Here is a 17211-nt window from a genome sequence, read left to right as displayed (position 1 = left end):
TTCAAGCCCAGTGTAGACTATTCCATGACTTACCATCAGCTAAGTGCAATAAAAGCAATCACAAAACCAGACTAATACAAACCTGAAGAGAAATTGACGATTAAGATTTGTAACTTCTATACGATTCAATTGTATTTAACAAACCAAATAATCCAGATTCCCAAGAAAACAAGCCAGATTCGGCCATCTATGGTGAAAGTAAAGATTGAAATTGTGTCAAGCAGGAATCTAATAACGGTTGTTGATCAATTAGGCATTTAATGAATTATATTTGATGATAGAGGGTGAAGAAAAGGGGAAAAATTGATTTCTAGGGTTCATAGTTCACGGGGTCTGTTTTTTCTGGGAATGAAAAGTGAGAAGTAAGGGTAGTTTGGTCATGAAAATGGTCGGAAGTCGTAAAAATGAAATTGAGTCGATAATTATGCAAAAACGTTTCATGAATGTAAAATAAGTTAGAATGGTGTAGAATTTGTTCAAAGTTAGGTGGTTATTTGTAAAGTAGAACATATTAGGTGGTAAAATGTAAAAAAATGAACATATTAGGTGGTAAATTGTAATTTTTCCGAAAGATTACAATAAATATGGAATGTTTTTCAGATCTAGGGTTGTGTGTCAAAGGGTTTTAGGGGGAGGGTATTTATAGGCTTGCCCAAGATTAAGAAGAAAAGAAGAGAAAAGCCCAATTCGCCTGCTGCTGCGTTCTGCCGGTGGACCGGCTGCCGGCACTCCTACCGGCAGAACGGTCAAAATGACTTCAATTTTGGAAATTAAGCTGGCAAGTGTGTTCTGCCGGTGGACCGGCTGCCGGCCTGCCGGCAGAACACTTCGTTTAGAGTCTTCAAACTCCTTTGATGTTGCGTCTTGCCGGTGGAACGGCTACCGGTGCTCCAACCGGTAGCGAGGTCAAGCCTCTTTTCCTTATCTAATTCAATTTAATTCTTCCTGTTGTGTTCTACCGGTGGGCGGCTGCCGGCCCGCTTGCGGAAACACAACCTCGTGGTCATTTCTTCTTCTTCTTTGCAAGGTGGGGACGTGTTACTGCCACGCCGCCGCCTCACCGTGAGAACACTACACTCAAAGCAATTCTCACCTTCTTCTTCATGTAAAGGCATAGGGATGCCTTCCTTGCCCCGATTCCTCCATACTTGACTCGATTCCTGCAAGAAGATACACCAAATCACATGTACGGGAATCGGGCACAAAATACGAGGAAAGGCATACAAAACCGACTCGATATGAGTCGGAATGCGTAAAAGAAGAGGGAAAATTATGTGCAAATAAACCATATATCAGTGTCCCATATCTATTCATGAACATATCAGGAGTCAAACCCATACTCCCTTGAAGCAGCTATACTTCATGTCCACATAGGTTGATTCTTTTCATCGTGTCCTTGCAAACACACTTTTTCAAAAGATCAACCTTACAACATGCAAGTCTAAGCACACACCTCGGGATATAAATTATTGTGTGCTTCAATCTCTTAACAATAGGCCTTCCACATTGAATTCAGCCTCTAACGTTGTATTAGAGGGGAATTGGGTATCCTATCGCCAAAGATCTTATACGAGTTTTAATCTCATCCCGTCAACCGACTTTATAACCAAGTCCATAATTGACCCTTCATGCAAACTGATCAACTAAAACTGAGATCTCACAAAAGACAACCAAGATCAATCCCCTTTTATGATAGTCCATAAACCGTGTTATAGCAAACACCGCGGTGCGCACCATTATTCACTATCAAAATCAATGATGAAATTGGTCTAATACTTTTAGTAATACCGTAGATTAATTTTCTTAGCTATGCCTTAACCGGCTATGCTAATACTACACATTCCAACTTCAATGTCAAACTCATAATGCAAATCTGCTTCTTGGAAATCCATATACTCATGGTACTTTCCCAAGTAAAATACACTACCAACAGTAGAAAATCACCTTCTATATTTGGTACTTCAATTTGCAAAATACTATCCCTCTAAAACCGAAGGAAAAATGACATAGGACAAACCATAATTCATGGTTTACTTTATACATTGTCACACTTGCTTAATCCTTTGCCAAAGATGAGTACTAGCTATACTAGTATACTTACTCAACTTGTCAAACCACAATAATTAAGCCCTTGTGAAAACCCGAGTAATAACTCCACTTTTACTATAGAATAAAAGAGACATACTCGACCCTTTGAGTATTAACCGGAGAATAATAATAATCATACTCTTACCCTTGATCCTAAGGATCATACTACCTCCCCTATGTTCTTCATAGAAGAACACGATAACAGAACCACCTTTTACAAGGTAAATCATCTTTGGTCTATGCCAAAGATCAACTTGTCAATAATCTTACAAAAAATGACTACTCCTTTACCGGACTCGTCAAATAACTGTGCATTCAATGCTATTGATGTACCTCTTATATGGCTAAACCACCATAACTCCATAATCTCACCATGATTATCACAAACCATTATTTCCGAGATTATATGCTAAAAACAATTATATAATCAAACTTTATTAATTTAATTAATACCAATCAAAATTCATGGATCAAAACATCACAATTCACAATAAAAAATTAAAGTACGTATCTTGTGATGTTTGGCCACTTAACCTTGCCCAGTTGCATACAAAGACAAAACCATGATCAAAACAAGCATCGTGTATTTCGTGTTCTCCAACGATGCAAGTTAACCAAACCAGATTAAAATACAAACAAAACATCATCATGTTTAATTATCTAAAGATGGCAACTTTGATAATAAATGCAGTAAGCATAACTCATGGCACTAAATAAAAACCACCAACATCATATAAATACATTACTATTAAATTATATGCATTGGATTTAATGGATTATAAATCACATAAAATAGATAAGGCACTTATCTGTTTGAAAACTTATCAATCAGTCATTTCATAACAATTATCACAAGGACCATGCTATTAAATTATCGATCAAATAAACATCCATTAATTAAAACACCATTTTACATCAAAATTCAATGTAAAACTTAACAAAAGATACAATATCACTTCCATCCGAATTTGTGCAATTCAAATATTTTATAATGGTCTTGTCCGAATAATATCATCGTTTACTCTATCAATGTGATTCATATAAATTAATATCAACCCAATTCAATGTAACCACACAATGATAATAATAATAATAACAATAATAATAAACGGGCATAACATGTAATGCTCACAAAATAACAAAATCATTGTGTTAAACAAATGTATTCCAATGATTACCCATGTTATTAAAACATAACAAAGTAATGCAGACGAGCATAAAACAAAGGCCACTGTGACTCAGGATAATAATACTATGTGATGAACACCAAATCATCATCATGTAAAGAAGCAGGCATACTTTACGTACACTAAAATCAGATGGCACATTCATCAAAACAACCAATTACTTATCTGTGAAGGCTTCAACATTTCGTTGGCAGAGAGCAAAACTCTCATGTGCAAATTGCAATACTCATTACATCATCATCCAAAATTACGTACCCAATAATTAATTGAACCAAATGCATTAAATCGCAACTTCCAATCTGATTTATCAGAATTTGATTGTCTCGACTCTCGCGTGATCCCATCAATAATCCAAACGGAAATACTCTTTAAGAATCCTTCATTGTCATTCCTTGACATTCGTCATCTTGACAGATTTCGAAATTATTCTATTAGATTGTTAGATATTGAGTATGCACGAACAGGAATTGACAATAAAACCGCACCGAATCGCTATGCTTTTCTAATAGAATAATTCGACCCTTAACAATGCCTGGGTATAATCGAACTTTCTACTGAGATAAGACGGTGCCCTCGGATTTTTGGCACTAAAATCAGAGACGTAATATAGAAATATTTTTGTGTTGAATGTTATACGTTCTTTGATGCAAGTAGAAGATTATGTTTTTACTGTAACTTTTTCTTCTCATCCCTTTGTCTATTTATAATGACAAAACAGGGTAAAGGGAGATGTATTTCTGAAGAGTTACAACTCTTCAGAAATTCCCGATACAAATAATTAAAATCCGAGTAGTGAGACCCCCTTCATAGTTATTCGAACTGAAAACTATACCGTAATCCCGTAAATAATTAAGCGAGTGTACACTCCGTACTTCCCGAACTCGCATTACATTATTTAGAAATTACCCATCTATGAACCAATCTTAATTACGCCAAATGAACCGGTAATTACTCTTAAATCACCAACATATTAACTTCCTATTATGTAGGTAGATTTGATTCACTTTCTTGTGTATATAGGTTGGTGCCTTGTAACATTTTCATTATCACAATAATATAACAATCTTCCCCATCTCTGTTTCCTCTGTTTTCTGGTTTTTCACAAGACGAGTACAATGCTTTACTTTCCAATAACACATGTTCACTAGTGCCTCCTCACAAAATGTCGTTGGGTGTAAATGGGTATTTCGTCTTAAGTACAACCCCGACAACACCATTCAAAAAGAAAATCCCATCTCGTTGTTAAGCCTACAAATGTTCATCTCCTCCTCCTCCTCCTCCTCCTCCTCTCTCTCTCTCTCTCTCATGCGTAATTGGTCACTACGCTAGCTCGATGTCAATAATGCTTTTCTTCAAGGCACTTTGTCTGACTCGGTTTTTATGTATCAATATCCTGCTTTTATCGACACCTCTAATCCTAATCACGTTTTCAAATTAAATCGTGCTATTTATGGTCTTAAGCAACCTCCACGGGTATGATATATTGAGCTTAAAAATTACCTTCTCTCGTATGGTTTTCGGTCTTCTTTGTCCGATCCTTCTCTCTTTCTTTGCCCTTATAATTCTGACATTATTTATCTTCTTGTGTACGTTGACGATATTATTTTTGCGGGTCCATCTTCTACCGTTTTAATTCCTTTATTACCTCATTTTCTGAGTATTTATACCTAAAAGATCTTGGTTTTTTGTCTTACTTTCTTGGTGTCGAGGTTATCCCTACTACCTTTGGTTTACGACTAACCTAAACCAAGTACCTTCATAATTTTCTTACACGCTTTGGTATGCTTGATTCCAAACCTGCTTCTACCCCCTTGCCTCTTATCTCGTCCTCACCCACTTGACCAACTTTCCTATATCTAACCCTACTGAGTACATACGTACTATTGTTGGTACCCTTCAATGTTGGTACCCTTCAATATCTATCCCTGACTCATGCTGATATTACTTTTAGTGAACAAGTTGGCTCAGTATATGCAGGTCCCTCAGGTCTCTTATTGGACCGCGCTTAAACGGCTTCTTCAATACCTAAAGGGGACTCTTCAGGACGGTCCTAATCTTTATCATTATACTCCTCTTGTCTTGCATTCTTAATGTGATGCATATTGGGCCGATGATAAAGATAACTATGTCTCTACCACTGGTCACATTCTCGTTTTGGGTCGCAATCATATCTCTTGGGTGTCTAGAAAGCAGCGTACTTTGGCTCGCTCTTCTACTGAGGCAGAATTTCGCGTTGTTGCAGAAACCACGGCTTAACTTATGTGGGTGAGTGGCTTGTTGACAGAATTAAATGTCTCTCTTTTTTCTCCTCTTTTCGTCTAATGTGATAATTTGGGTGCCACACATTATTCTGCTAATCCTGCCTTCCACTCACGGATGAAGCATTTGGCACTTGCTTTTCATTTTATTCGGGAACAGGTACAACAAGGTGATCTACGGGTGCCACACATATCAGGGTGAAAATATCAGAGAAGAAAAATGGAGAAACCTTATCATGGAGGTCTAAAAATGTAAAAAAAAAAAAAAAAAAAATAATGAAGGATTAGAAAAAATAGGAAGGAATGTAGATAAAGCATCTGAAATGGAAGGATAAGCAACTCAATACAATTAATAAGCAATAAGAGCGACATTTCCTCTCACGCCACCTAAGCACTCGCCCTTTAGACTGTCATTGACCATGTCGTTGTCAGCCACTCTGAATCACCATTCCCCTTGTTGTGTAGTAGAGGACTAGAGGTTGTGTTCAATTTTCCTTTTTTTTTTTCTGTTTTTTTTTTAAGCAGAGGTTCTTGTGTATTGGTATGTTTGTTTTGGAAGATGAATTGCCATAGATAATAATGGTAAAAGTGGTTGAGTAATAGTTATATTGTGGAGCACGTCCCTTGTTTAGGAAATTTAATTTGTAGTTGACTTTATGGGACCTTTGTGTATAGGACTGTGAATAAATTTACAGTGTTGCCCTTTATTTTCTATATATATAGTGAATGAATTATACGTGATTATTGCATTTTTACCCAATTTATTAGAGACTTCTGAATGAAGTTTTCTGAAATCTCCTTGTGCCACGTCAGTTGGGAAGAGGCCTTCTTTTAGCAACATAATGATGAGATTGTCTTAAATTGCGCAACCGTCTCATGCAATAATTACTATATCCCAGAACATGTTTGGATACTCAACAAAATATGCACCTCTTTTGATGCAAACCTCTGACTCCGGCCAGAAAATAACAGTCACCATTCCAACCCACCAATAACAAACACTAACATGGTCTCTACTGACCAACATTTCCCTCCGCTACCAAAAAATGCCAAACGAAAGATGATTCATTTAAGCGAATTCCAGAATTCTGAAATAACAAATTCAGTGGTATTGGATGCATGTATGTCTAACGTCCAACATAATTTGACTCACTCCGGCATGACATGTGATTCAACACCTCTGTCATTCCGTGACAAGGTACAAGGTTATCAAACTGTTAATTCAAATCTGGTTGATACTATTAATAAAGATTATTATATGAACATCGACTCCGATGTAGATAACAGCGAAGATGGAGAAGACTCTTCACCTTGCCCAAAAATTCTTCTGTCCAAGGAGGAGAAAATCAAACTCAGGAAGCCTTGGAGGCATGCTTTGATTATCAAACTATTTGACAAGAAGATTGGTTACCTTTCTCTGATTTGAAAACTCACTACGAAATGAGCAATTAAGGGCAAATTAACTCTTACTGACATTAGCGATTGTAACACCCTCATTTATTTAGGAGCCTTTAGCAAGACATTCCCAAATAAATAGGACTGTTACCATCTCGGTTTTTCGAGGTAGTGAATAACAAAGTACAACAAACCAAAGTACTTTAGATAAATTTAGCGATTACATGTTCTTTACAAATTAACCAACTAAAACTCAATATAAATTTAATTACAACTCGCAGCGGAAATAAATAAAGTGAATAATTAGCTAAATGGTCTAGACTTCTAGGTAACTGGCCGAGTCCTCACGCATCCCCATAAGCTCCCAAGTCAGCTAACTCAAGTACCTGTCAAATCTGCTCCCCAGTTACGGTTCATCACAGGTGTTCACGAATACACTGTCAACCACGAGATTGAGTAGGAAAACTAAACAATATATGATAGTAACGGAACCTGCAATAATCACACAGACAATGGACACACAGTCCCGCCTCAGACACACAGTCCACATACTCCTGGACACACAGTCCACATCAAGACGCACAGTCTTAAGGACACACAGTCCCTCCTCAAGTCCATGACCCTTCCACATCCCTGTGCCTAGCCTATACAATACTCATCTCAATTCATGCCAGATAACAACTCCCAAATCCACAGCAAGTAATAATAATGATATACAATAATAATGACAGTCTCTACATTATAAATTAACCAATATTATATAAGACAATGACACAAGATAAAAATTCCACCAATCCACCACATCATACATTTAATCCATCTTTTAGCAATAACGGAAATAAGACAAGATTGAGTAGTTTCCTACCTTTTCGCAAATCCGCGCACACAAGCCAATTAGTAACAATCTTCTACAAAGTCGAATCCTACAATTATAACATATATTAATTAATAACTAAATTAACTATTTTACTACTGAATATAAATTAGCTTAATCAATCACTAATCTAATTAACTCGTATACTCATAATTGACGATAAAATAACATACATTCATTAGTTATGTTAGATACCATCATTACTAAATTTATCCATCACATACTACTAGTACGTATATACTATTAGATTGTACTACTACATTACTAATTTATTACTATTACTATATTATTAATTACTACAATTTTAGGACTATGACGTATTGACGCCAAAACTACCACCCATCACTTATCAGTCAAGCTTGCACACGACACCATGACGCTACTCAACCCTCGCTCACACTGCTCGACTCAGCTTCAACCCACCTTGACAACCATCCTAAACCCGACAATAACCACCTTAAGCCACACCCACTAAACCTGCCTCCGATAACTATACACACCCGCAACGCTTGAACCAAAAACAGGGGAGTAACGGTCTCGACGCGACTACCACGAAACAGTCCAAAACCACCACTAACGCCTTACCCATAACCAAACTAGCTCCTTGTATAAATTTCATGCAACCTATGTTAAATTCAACAACGGGCCTAGGCCGCACCCAAACGGAGGAGAAAGAGTCCACAACTTAGGCCCAAGAGGGTTCCACTCTAAAACCAATTGGCAGTAGAAGGAGTAACCCCTTGTCTTATAAAGTGATAATTCTTCTCCTTTTTTATCAATGTGGGACAACCCTCACATGTGTAACTTTGGGTTTCTTCACACTCCCCCTCACATGTGAGGCCCATTTTTCACACAGACTGGACAATTTTCAACTGAGCAACCTTGCTCGTCCAGCTGTAAACTTGGCCCAGTATTAACTCAGACCGGACAAATTCAACTGAGCAATTTTTGCTCGTCCGACTGCAAACTTTGGCCCATGAAAACCCTGGTCTTTAGCCATGGGCTCTGATACCATGTTAAATTTAACAACGGGTCCGGGCCGCACCCAAACGGAGGAGAAAGAGTCCACAACGCAGGCCCAAGAGGATTCCACTCTAAAACCAATTGGCAATAGAGGGAGTAGCCCCTTGCCTTATAAAGTGGTAATTCTTCTCCTCTTTTATCAATGTGGGACAACCCTCACATGTGGGACTTTGGGTTTCTTCACACTCCCCTCTTTGTTAAATGATATTCACATAATATAATAAATATTAGGTGTATAATATCTAACCTAATTTAGCATATCATATAATTAGTTTCCACTTATTAAGGCTCTTGTTTAGGTAATTAATATTTTGTGTATTGTATATATACGTTGTATCTCCTAAGCCTGCTAATCAAATTAATAATAAGATTAATTCTTCCTTCTCCTGTGTCTTTCTCCCTTCTTCGTCCATCATGGCATCTGAGCTTCATTGATCCTGGTTCTTTTTTTTTGTTTTCACAAATATAATTCACCATGAAGATGATTAAAATGGCACACGGAGACGGAAACCAACACAAAATCAATCATCAAAATGAGTTCATACCCCCTTCCTCGCCATTGTACCTTCATCCGAGTGAAAGCCCAAATATATCCCTATCCCAAATCATTTTTTATGGGGATAATTATCAATTGTGGGCAGATGAGGTACGAAACGGTCTCGATGCTAAAGACAAACTATGTTTCATCTAGGGTTCCGTGCAGAAATCGGCGATTAAGGGAGGAAAGGCAGAGAATCTTGAAGGACGTGAAAAGGGAGGCGGAGCTCGTGGTGGCTCGAACCAGCAGGCTAACGCGGTCACTGTTACTGGCGATGAAACGCGGACCTTCACTCCAGACGGGATCATCCAATTACGCACTCTTTTGGCTTCTAATACTGATGGTGGTCAGAAAAATGCAGATATGAATGATACTCGATGTGGTCACTGGTTACTCGATAGTGGGTGTTCACACCATATGACAGGGCGGCGCGATTTACTCGTTGATATTTGGCGAGGTAGACCTTCTACTGTCAGCCTACCCGACGGATCTCAAATCGTAGCACAGGAGCATGGAAAAGTGGCGTTGGCTAATAATTTTATACTTAAGGATGTTCTTTATGTCCCGTCTCTGACTTGTGATTTAGTCTCCATACAACAATTAATTACGGAAAATAACTGTGTTGTGACCTTCTATAATGATCATTGTGTTATACAGGACCAATCTACGAGGATGAAGATTGGACGAGGTGAGCACAATGACGGGGACTATTATTTCAAGGGTGACTGAGCACATGTGGCAGCAAAAGCAAGTACTACGGCTGATTCTAGATTGTGGCACAAGAGACTTGGGCATCCGTCTAGCAGTATTTTACCTCTTTTCTCGAATTTAGTTGGTTTTAATTTATCTTGGAATTCTAGTAATATTTGCGACCCATGTTGTCGGGCCAAACAAACACGTTCGGTTTTTAAGTCTAGTGATAAAAGAAGTACGGATATTTTTGCTTTAATACACTGCGATATTTGGGGGCCTTATCATGCGAAAAGTTTATGTGGTTCACACTATTTTCTCACTGTTGTTGATAACCGAAGTCGATTTGTTTGCGTTCGATTAATGCGTGATAAAGGTGAAGTAGGTCGATTATTGATTAATTTTTGTAACATGACTAAGACTCAATTTGGGAAGGAGGTTAAGGTAGTGCAAAGTGATAATGGGGCGGAATTTTTGAGCGATACTATGAAAGACTATTATAATGAGCATGGCATGATGTTTCAAACTAGTCAAGTAGATACCCCGCAACAAAATGGTAGAGTGGAACGGAAACATAGGCATATTCTAGAAAAAGCTCGTGCATTACGTTTTAAAGCCAATTTACTTATTGATTTTTGGGGAGAATGTGTTCTAACCGCTGCGTATTTGATAAATAGAACACCCACTCGTATTCTTGATGGTTTGACTCCATTTGAAGTTTTGTATAAAAAACAGCCTAACTACGATAATGTAAGGGTCTTTGGTAGTATATGTTATGCTCATAATAAAGATAGGCCAAAGGACAAATTCAATGAGCGTGGTAAAAGATGTATTTTTGTGGGATATCCGGCAAGCAAAAAGGGTTGGAAGGTTTACGACTTAAAGAAAAAGACTATTTTTGAGTCGAGAGATGTTGTTTTTTACGAGAATATATTTCCCTATGCTAGTGAGGAACCCACGAAAACAAATGAAAGCCTTACCACTAATGATACTGTAGCTGCTCCATTTACTAATGAAATGCCCAATTATGAACTTTATGCAAACCCACCTGCCATTACTCATGATGTTAGTGGAGTCACTCAGACACCTGAAGCAGCGGACAATTCGTCCATTGGAAATGATGATGTTCTACAGGAGGGATTAGAAACTGCACAGAATAATGAACAATCAGAAACAGAACAGGCCGAGGAACATCAGGCCGGTACTGAACAGGCAGAGGGCCGTGGGGCTCGACAGAAATTCGAACCGTATTGGCGTATAGACTACATTTGCAAATCAACTCGCCTTATAGACCCCCCAAGTCGTGCTCACTCGTCCAAGCCTTCATCCAAAGGGAAAGGTACTCGTTATCCTTTGAGTAATTATGTCACTACCAGTTATTTTTCTGATAATTACAGGAGTTTTCTAGCCAAAGTGGACGAAATTCGTGAACCACGACATTATGGAGAAGCTTCGAAAGTGAAGGAGTGGCAGGATGCAATGGCAAAGGAGTTCGATGCGCTAGAAGCTAATGGTACATGGTCCGTCGTCTGTCTTCCAAAGGGAAAGAGAGCCATTGGGTGTAGATAGGTTTACAAGGTGAAGTATAAGGCCGATGGGACAATTGAGCGGTATAAGGCTCGTCTTATAGCACAAGGATATACTCAAATCGAAGGAGTGGACTACCATGAGACTTTTGCACCGGTAGCCAAAATGACGAGTGTCCGTTGTTTATTAGCAGTAGCGGTCTCAAAAGGATGGTCTATTACCCAGCTATATGTCAATAATGCGTTCCTTCACGGAAATCTAGATGAAGAAGTGTATATGAGGATGCCACCCGGATTCGAGCAAAGCGGATCGACTAAGGTTTGTAAACTGTTGAAGTCTTTATATGGGCTCAAACAAGCCTCCCGTAATTGGTTCGCCAAGTTAACCGATTCATTGACAAGGTACGGTTTCACTCAATCCATGGCTGATTATTCACTTTTCACTTATAATAAAGACGGAATTTTTATTGGGATTTTGGTATACGTGGATGATATGATCATTGTAAGTGATAGCGATGAAGCAACCACTCGTCTCAAGCTTTTTCTAGATCGAAGTTTTGGTATTAAGGATCTTGGACGGCTTAAATACTTCTTGGGAATTGAAGTTGCATCCGGTACTAAGGGTCTCTTTCTTAGTCAAAGAAAATACGCTCTAGAAATTATTAAAGAAGCGGGTTTGGAAGGAGCAAAACAAGTAGACATACCAATCCAGCCGAATCAGCAATTGGCGTTAGCAAATGGAGATTTATTACACGATCCTATGAAGTATTAGAGATTGGTAGGCCGTCTTATATACTTGACCATTACGAGGCCTGACTTGGTATATGTAGTACACATTTTGTCACAGTTTGTACACGCCCCAAGAAAGGAGCATATGGATGCTGTTTTACGAGCCATACGTTACATTAAGGGGAGTCCGAGAGAAGGAATAGTGATAGAATGAAACGGTGACTTAATGTTGCGTGGGTACTCGGATTCCGATCATGCTAGGTGCCCCTTAACTAGAAGGTCTCTCACGGGATATTTCGTGAAGTTGGGAAATTCACCCATTTCTTGGAAAGCGCGAAAACAAACAACGGTTGCCACGTCAACTGCGGAGGCTGAATATCGAGCTTTGGGTGCATTAACTAGTGAAGTCATATGGCTTAAATCATTTCTCAAGTCACTCGGCATTGATCATCAGCCACCAGTGGAGTTATTTTGCAACAATACCTCGGCTTTGAGCATTGCTAAAAATCCGGTTTTCCATGACCGGACAAAACATATCGAGGTGGATTGTCATTTTATACGTCATCATATTGTAAACAAGACCATTTCGACCTCTTACATACGGAGTAAAGATCAGGTTGCGGATATCTTTACGAAGGCATTAGGAGGAGAAGCATTTCGTTTTCTTCGATCCAAGTTGGGCATTAGCTTGCCAAGTGCTCCAACTTGAGGGGGAGTGTTAAATGATATTCACATAATATCATAAATATTAGGTGTATAATATCTAACCTAATTTAGCATATCATATAATTAGTTTCCACTTATTAAGGCTCTTGTTTAGGTAACTAATATTTTGTGTATTGTATATATACGTTGTATCTCCTAAGCCTACTAATCAATTTAATATTAAGATTAATTCTTCCTTCTCCTGTGTCTTTCTCCCTTCTTCGTTCATCAACCTAAGTCTAACTATATGAGAAACACAGACCCGACGAATCTCCGCGATGGCAACGCGGTTTCCTAAAACGGAAATAGATGCAAGTTTGGTCGGCATAGGAACTTATTGTAACATTCTCATGTACTAACTTGACGCCTCGAAGATGCACGGCCTTAGCGAAGCGTCGCCGAAACCGTGCCAAAACAGGGCTACTATCTCGCCATATCCACGACTTACTTACCCCTCGGAGCAATTATTAAAACCTCTTAAAATATCGCTAACAGACTTCGCTTTCAACCGTGACCATAATAGTAAACCCGACAATAAACCCAACTTCAACAAACTTAACAAAGCATTCTCATAACAAAAGAAAACGTAAATTACGTTAGTTAATAGTACAAGAATGGTGATGATGGAATAATTGATGAACAGACACGATGATGATGGTAACAGAATTACGACGATGATGACTCGCTCTCGCTCCCCTGACTTCGTCGTCACTCGCTGCCTCTCTCTGACTGTCTCTCTCTCGCTGCCTCTCTTTTATTTTTTTGTGATCTTGCTGTGTTGTATAGAACAAAAAAACGGGAAGGGGTATATATATACTAGAGCAACTCCAATGGCAAGCTACGAGGTCTTGTAGCTTGCCTTGACACATCGTTTTTTCAAGCAACACGGCTTTTAAGCTACAACGTCCTCTAATGGTAAACTACAACAAATCTAGCTTAAAAGGGCCCACAAAACAAATAAATATCATAATTTAATTTAATTTATTTTTTTCTTAAATACTAATTTATTCCAAGCATGTAGCTTGACAAAGCTACACATGCTTACAAGCAGGGACGTATTTCGATACTCCAAAAGTGAGCATACCGCTTGAATATTTAGAATAATTGGAAACAAGTCCCTAAATACAACCATTGGACCAATTATAATAATAATAATAATATAATATTAAATATTAATATTAATAATAATAATATAAAATAACTATATAATTATTATTATTACACATTACCATAATCAGTATTGTTATCATTATTCCGTCTCACCGCTATATAAATTGAATAATATCCTATTATTATTGAACCCGATACGATTCCCGAGTAATAATTTTATTAAAATATTTACCAAAATGATTATTCATTCCAAAGTACGGAGTATTACACGATGCATATTATGTTGCTAGGTTTTCGTCTTTACAAGACTATGAACCTGTGCTAACACAAGGTCCATGGATGGTCGATGACCATTATATAACCATTCGTAAATGGGTTCCGAATTTTGTTCCCTCATAAGATAATATCAAATATATTATGGCTTCGGTCCGTATTCCTAACTTGCCAGTGGAGTACTTCAATGGAGGATTTCTCAAGATAATAGGTTCAAAAATAGGCACAGTTATTAGAATCGATAAGAATATTGCCACGCGGAGCGTGGCCAATTTACAAGAATGAGTGTCGAAGTTAATATCGATGAACCCCTGCTCTCGAAATTTTGGCTAAATGGAAAAATATATCGTATCTAGTATGAAGGTCTTAAATCTATTTGTTTTAAATGTGAAAAAATAGGACATGCTGCGGAGAATTGCAATAACCACCTAGACGGCACTCTTACTATTGCTAATGATGATGATCAAGGTACCAATGCCGTGGAGGCTGATGTTCTTTCGGCTATTAAAAGTTCTCGTGCTCCTGTACCAGAAGTTGAAGAAAAGTTTGGAGATTGGATGATCGTGAAAAAACCACCACGAAGGAGGGCACCCTAAAGTCGACAAACCAGTAAACGCGCATCCCGTGAATGGTGGAGCGAGTATTTTCAATTTTGGAAAAAATAATTTCGGGTCAATATACGATGTTCTCAATTCAAATTTGCAAGATTCTAACAAAAATTCAGATCAATTAGTCTTTCAGTCAACCAAAATTCAATCCTCAATTCCTAATACTTCTCCACAAAATATTCCTTCTGTTATTGCTACCAATGCTAATGCCAATCAGACGATTCTTTCCAAAAATAAATCCACCAATTATTTTACTACCCAGTTTAGAGCTAATAAGTCATGCATATGAAAAAAAAACAATTAATAATAAAAATATCCAAAACCGAGCCAACCCTATTTTACATAATATTACAAACCTAAAATCTAACAATAAAGTTGCAGATGCTACCACCATAAGAAAACCCTTACAAATTTCTGAAAAACAGAGAGACGAAAATATCTCACCTGAAACGAGTAGCCAGGTCATTTCCATTCACGGAAGTCCTCGACACGTTTCTCCCAATGTCGTGCCTTTCTCAGGAGCTCCCCCAGATAATAATGATACCGCCATCGAGGAATTTCACGATTTCCCCGTGGAAGGGGATGGTGGCACCAATTTTGGGGGTGATGGTCGAGGAATCTCCGAGCATGGACCTCAAACTCGAGCAAGCCCCGGAGAATTCAACGACTCTCATAGTGGAGATGTCATTACCATGTAGCATAATGACGTGCTCTCACTTGTAAGTATAGCTTATCTATAAACTTTACCTTATTTACCAGTTATTATGTCGGAAGAATACCAAATCTTATGCCTAATGTACCATCAATCACTTATATCAATTGTATGGTTTGGAACCTACAAGGGACTAGAAGTAAGAATAAGATTGCTGTTTTAAAGGAAGTTGTGAAAACTTATAAAACGACTATCCTTGCTTTGGTTGAAACTCATATGGGTGGAGATCATGCTGAAAATATTCGGAAAATCATTGGCTATGTCGGCGATTCTCGTGTTGATGAAGTTGGTTTTAGTGGAGGAATTTGGTTATATTGGAGAACTGATATTGTAAACGTTGTACCAATTTATGAACATTCACAATTTATTACAATTGAAGTCTCTTGGTCATGAGGTATCCCTTGGTTATTTTTCGTTGTTTATGTTAGTCCCGACCCTACGAATCGTCGAGCTTTATGGACCGAATTTGAAAACTTTGCACGAACCAATATTTTACCATGGTTAATAGCAGAGGATTTTAATGAAACAAGATCATTAGCAGAACGTCACGGGGGTAACTCGAGTATGGCAAAATGATGTGAAAATTTGAATAATTGGATCGAAAATTATGAATTATTAGAGCTATAATTTGCGGGTCCTTCTCATACATGGGCTTGAGGAAATACACCTGAAACTCGACAAAGTGCAAGACTTGACCGTGCTCTTTGTAATGCAGAATGAGGCTCAATTCATGAAGATGTCAGTGTGCGTCACTTACCAGCTCTCCAATCTAACCATTGTCCCCTCATGATAGCACCAAATGGATTTGCTCCTCTTAACTCGGTTCAGAAACTGTTTCGTTTTCAAGCAGCTTGGATGACCCATGAGCTTTTCTCGACATTTATAGCTGAAAAATGGCCAACGATTGGTCCCTTCCCTAGTCGAGTTGAGGACTTGTCAAAATCCCTACAAGATTGGAACGAGAATGTCTTTGGTAATATTTTTCATCAAAAGAAGTCTCTTTTAGCACGGATTGAAGGATGTCGAAAGAAGCTCCCTGTTTTTAGGGAGAAGCGCCTTATTGCTCTAGAGGCCACTCTTCGTAAAGAACTCGATGAAGTTCTAGAACGGGAAGAGTTATATTGGTATCAAAAATCTCGTGTAGAGTTCATTATTGATGGAGATCGGAATACATCTTATTTCCATATTAGTACTTTGGTAGGGCGTTGGCAGAATAAAATTTCATCCTAACGTAACGATTTGGGCGAATGGACGAAGGATTCCGCATAAGTAAGAACTATGGTGGTGGATTATTTTAAAAATTTATATACTGAAACACGCCTTATGACCATGAAGCCGATATTCCTTATGATTTATTTCAAGACTATTCTAATACAGATTTGGAATGGTTGAATAAATCTTTTACAATTGCGGGGATACAACATGTCATTTATAATATGGGCTCTCTAAAAGCTCCGGTCCAGACGGGTTTCAAGATTTATTTTATCAGAAACAT

General features: G+C 38.1%; 1 protein-coding gene across 1 annotated transcript; it reads left to right on the top strand.

The window, feature by feature from the left end:
- The first annotated feature begins 14540 nt into the window (after window positions 1-14540).
- On the top strand, window positions 14541-16946 carry LOC141651937 (uncharacterized). The gene is made up of 4 exons (XM_074459626.1): window positions 14541-14607; window positions 14796-14940; window positions 15764-16024; window positions 16460-16946. Exons 1-4 carry the CDS (start codon window positions 14541-14543, stop codon window positions 16944-16946), a joined length of 960 nt encoding a protein of 319 aa, XP_074315727.1.
- The last annotated feature ends 265 nt before the right edge of the window (window positions 16947-17211 follow it).

Source organism: Silene latifolia, chromosome 4 (genome assembly GCF_048544455.1).
Source record: "Silene latifolia isolate original U9 population chromosome 4, ASM4854445v1, whole genome shotgun sequence".
Taxonomy (NCBI): Eukaryota; Viridiplantae; Streptophyta; class Magnoliopsida; order Caryophyllales; family Caryophyllaceae; genus Silene; species Silene latifolia.
This window is presented reverse-complemented; position numbering and strand designations above follow the sequence as displayed.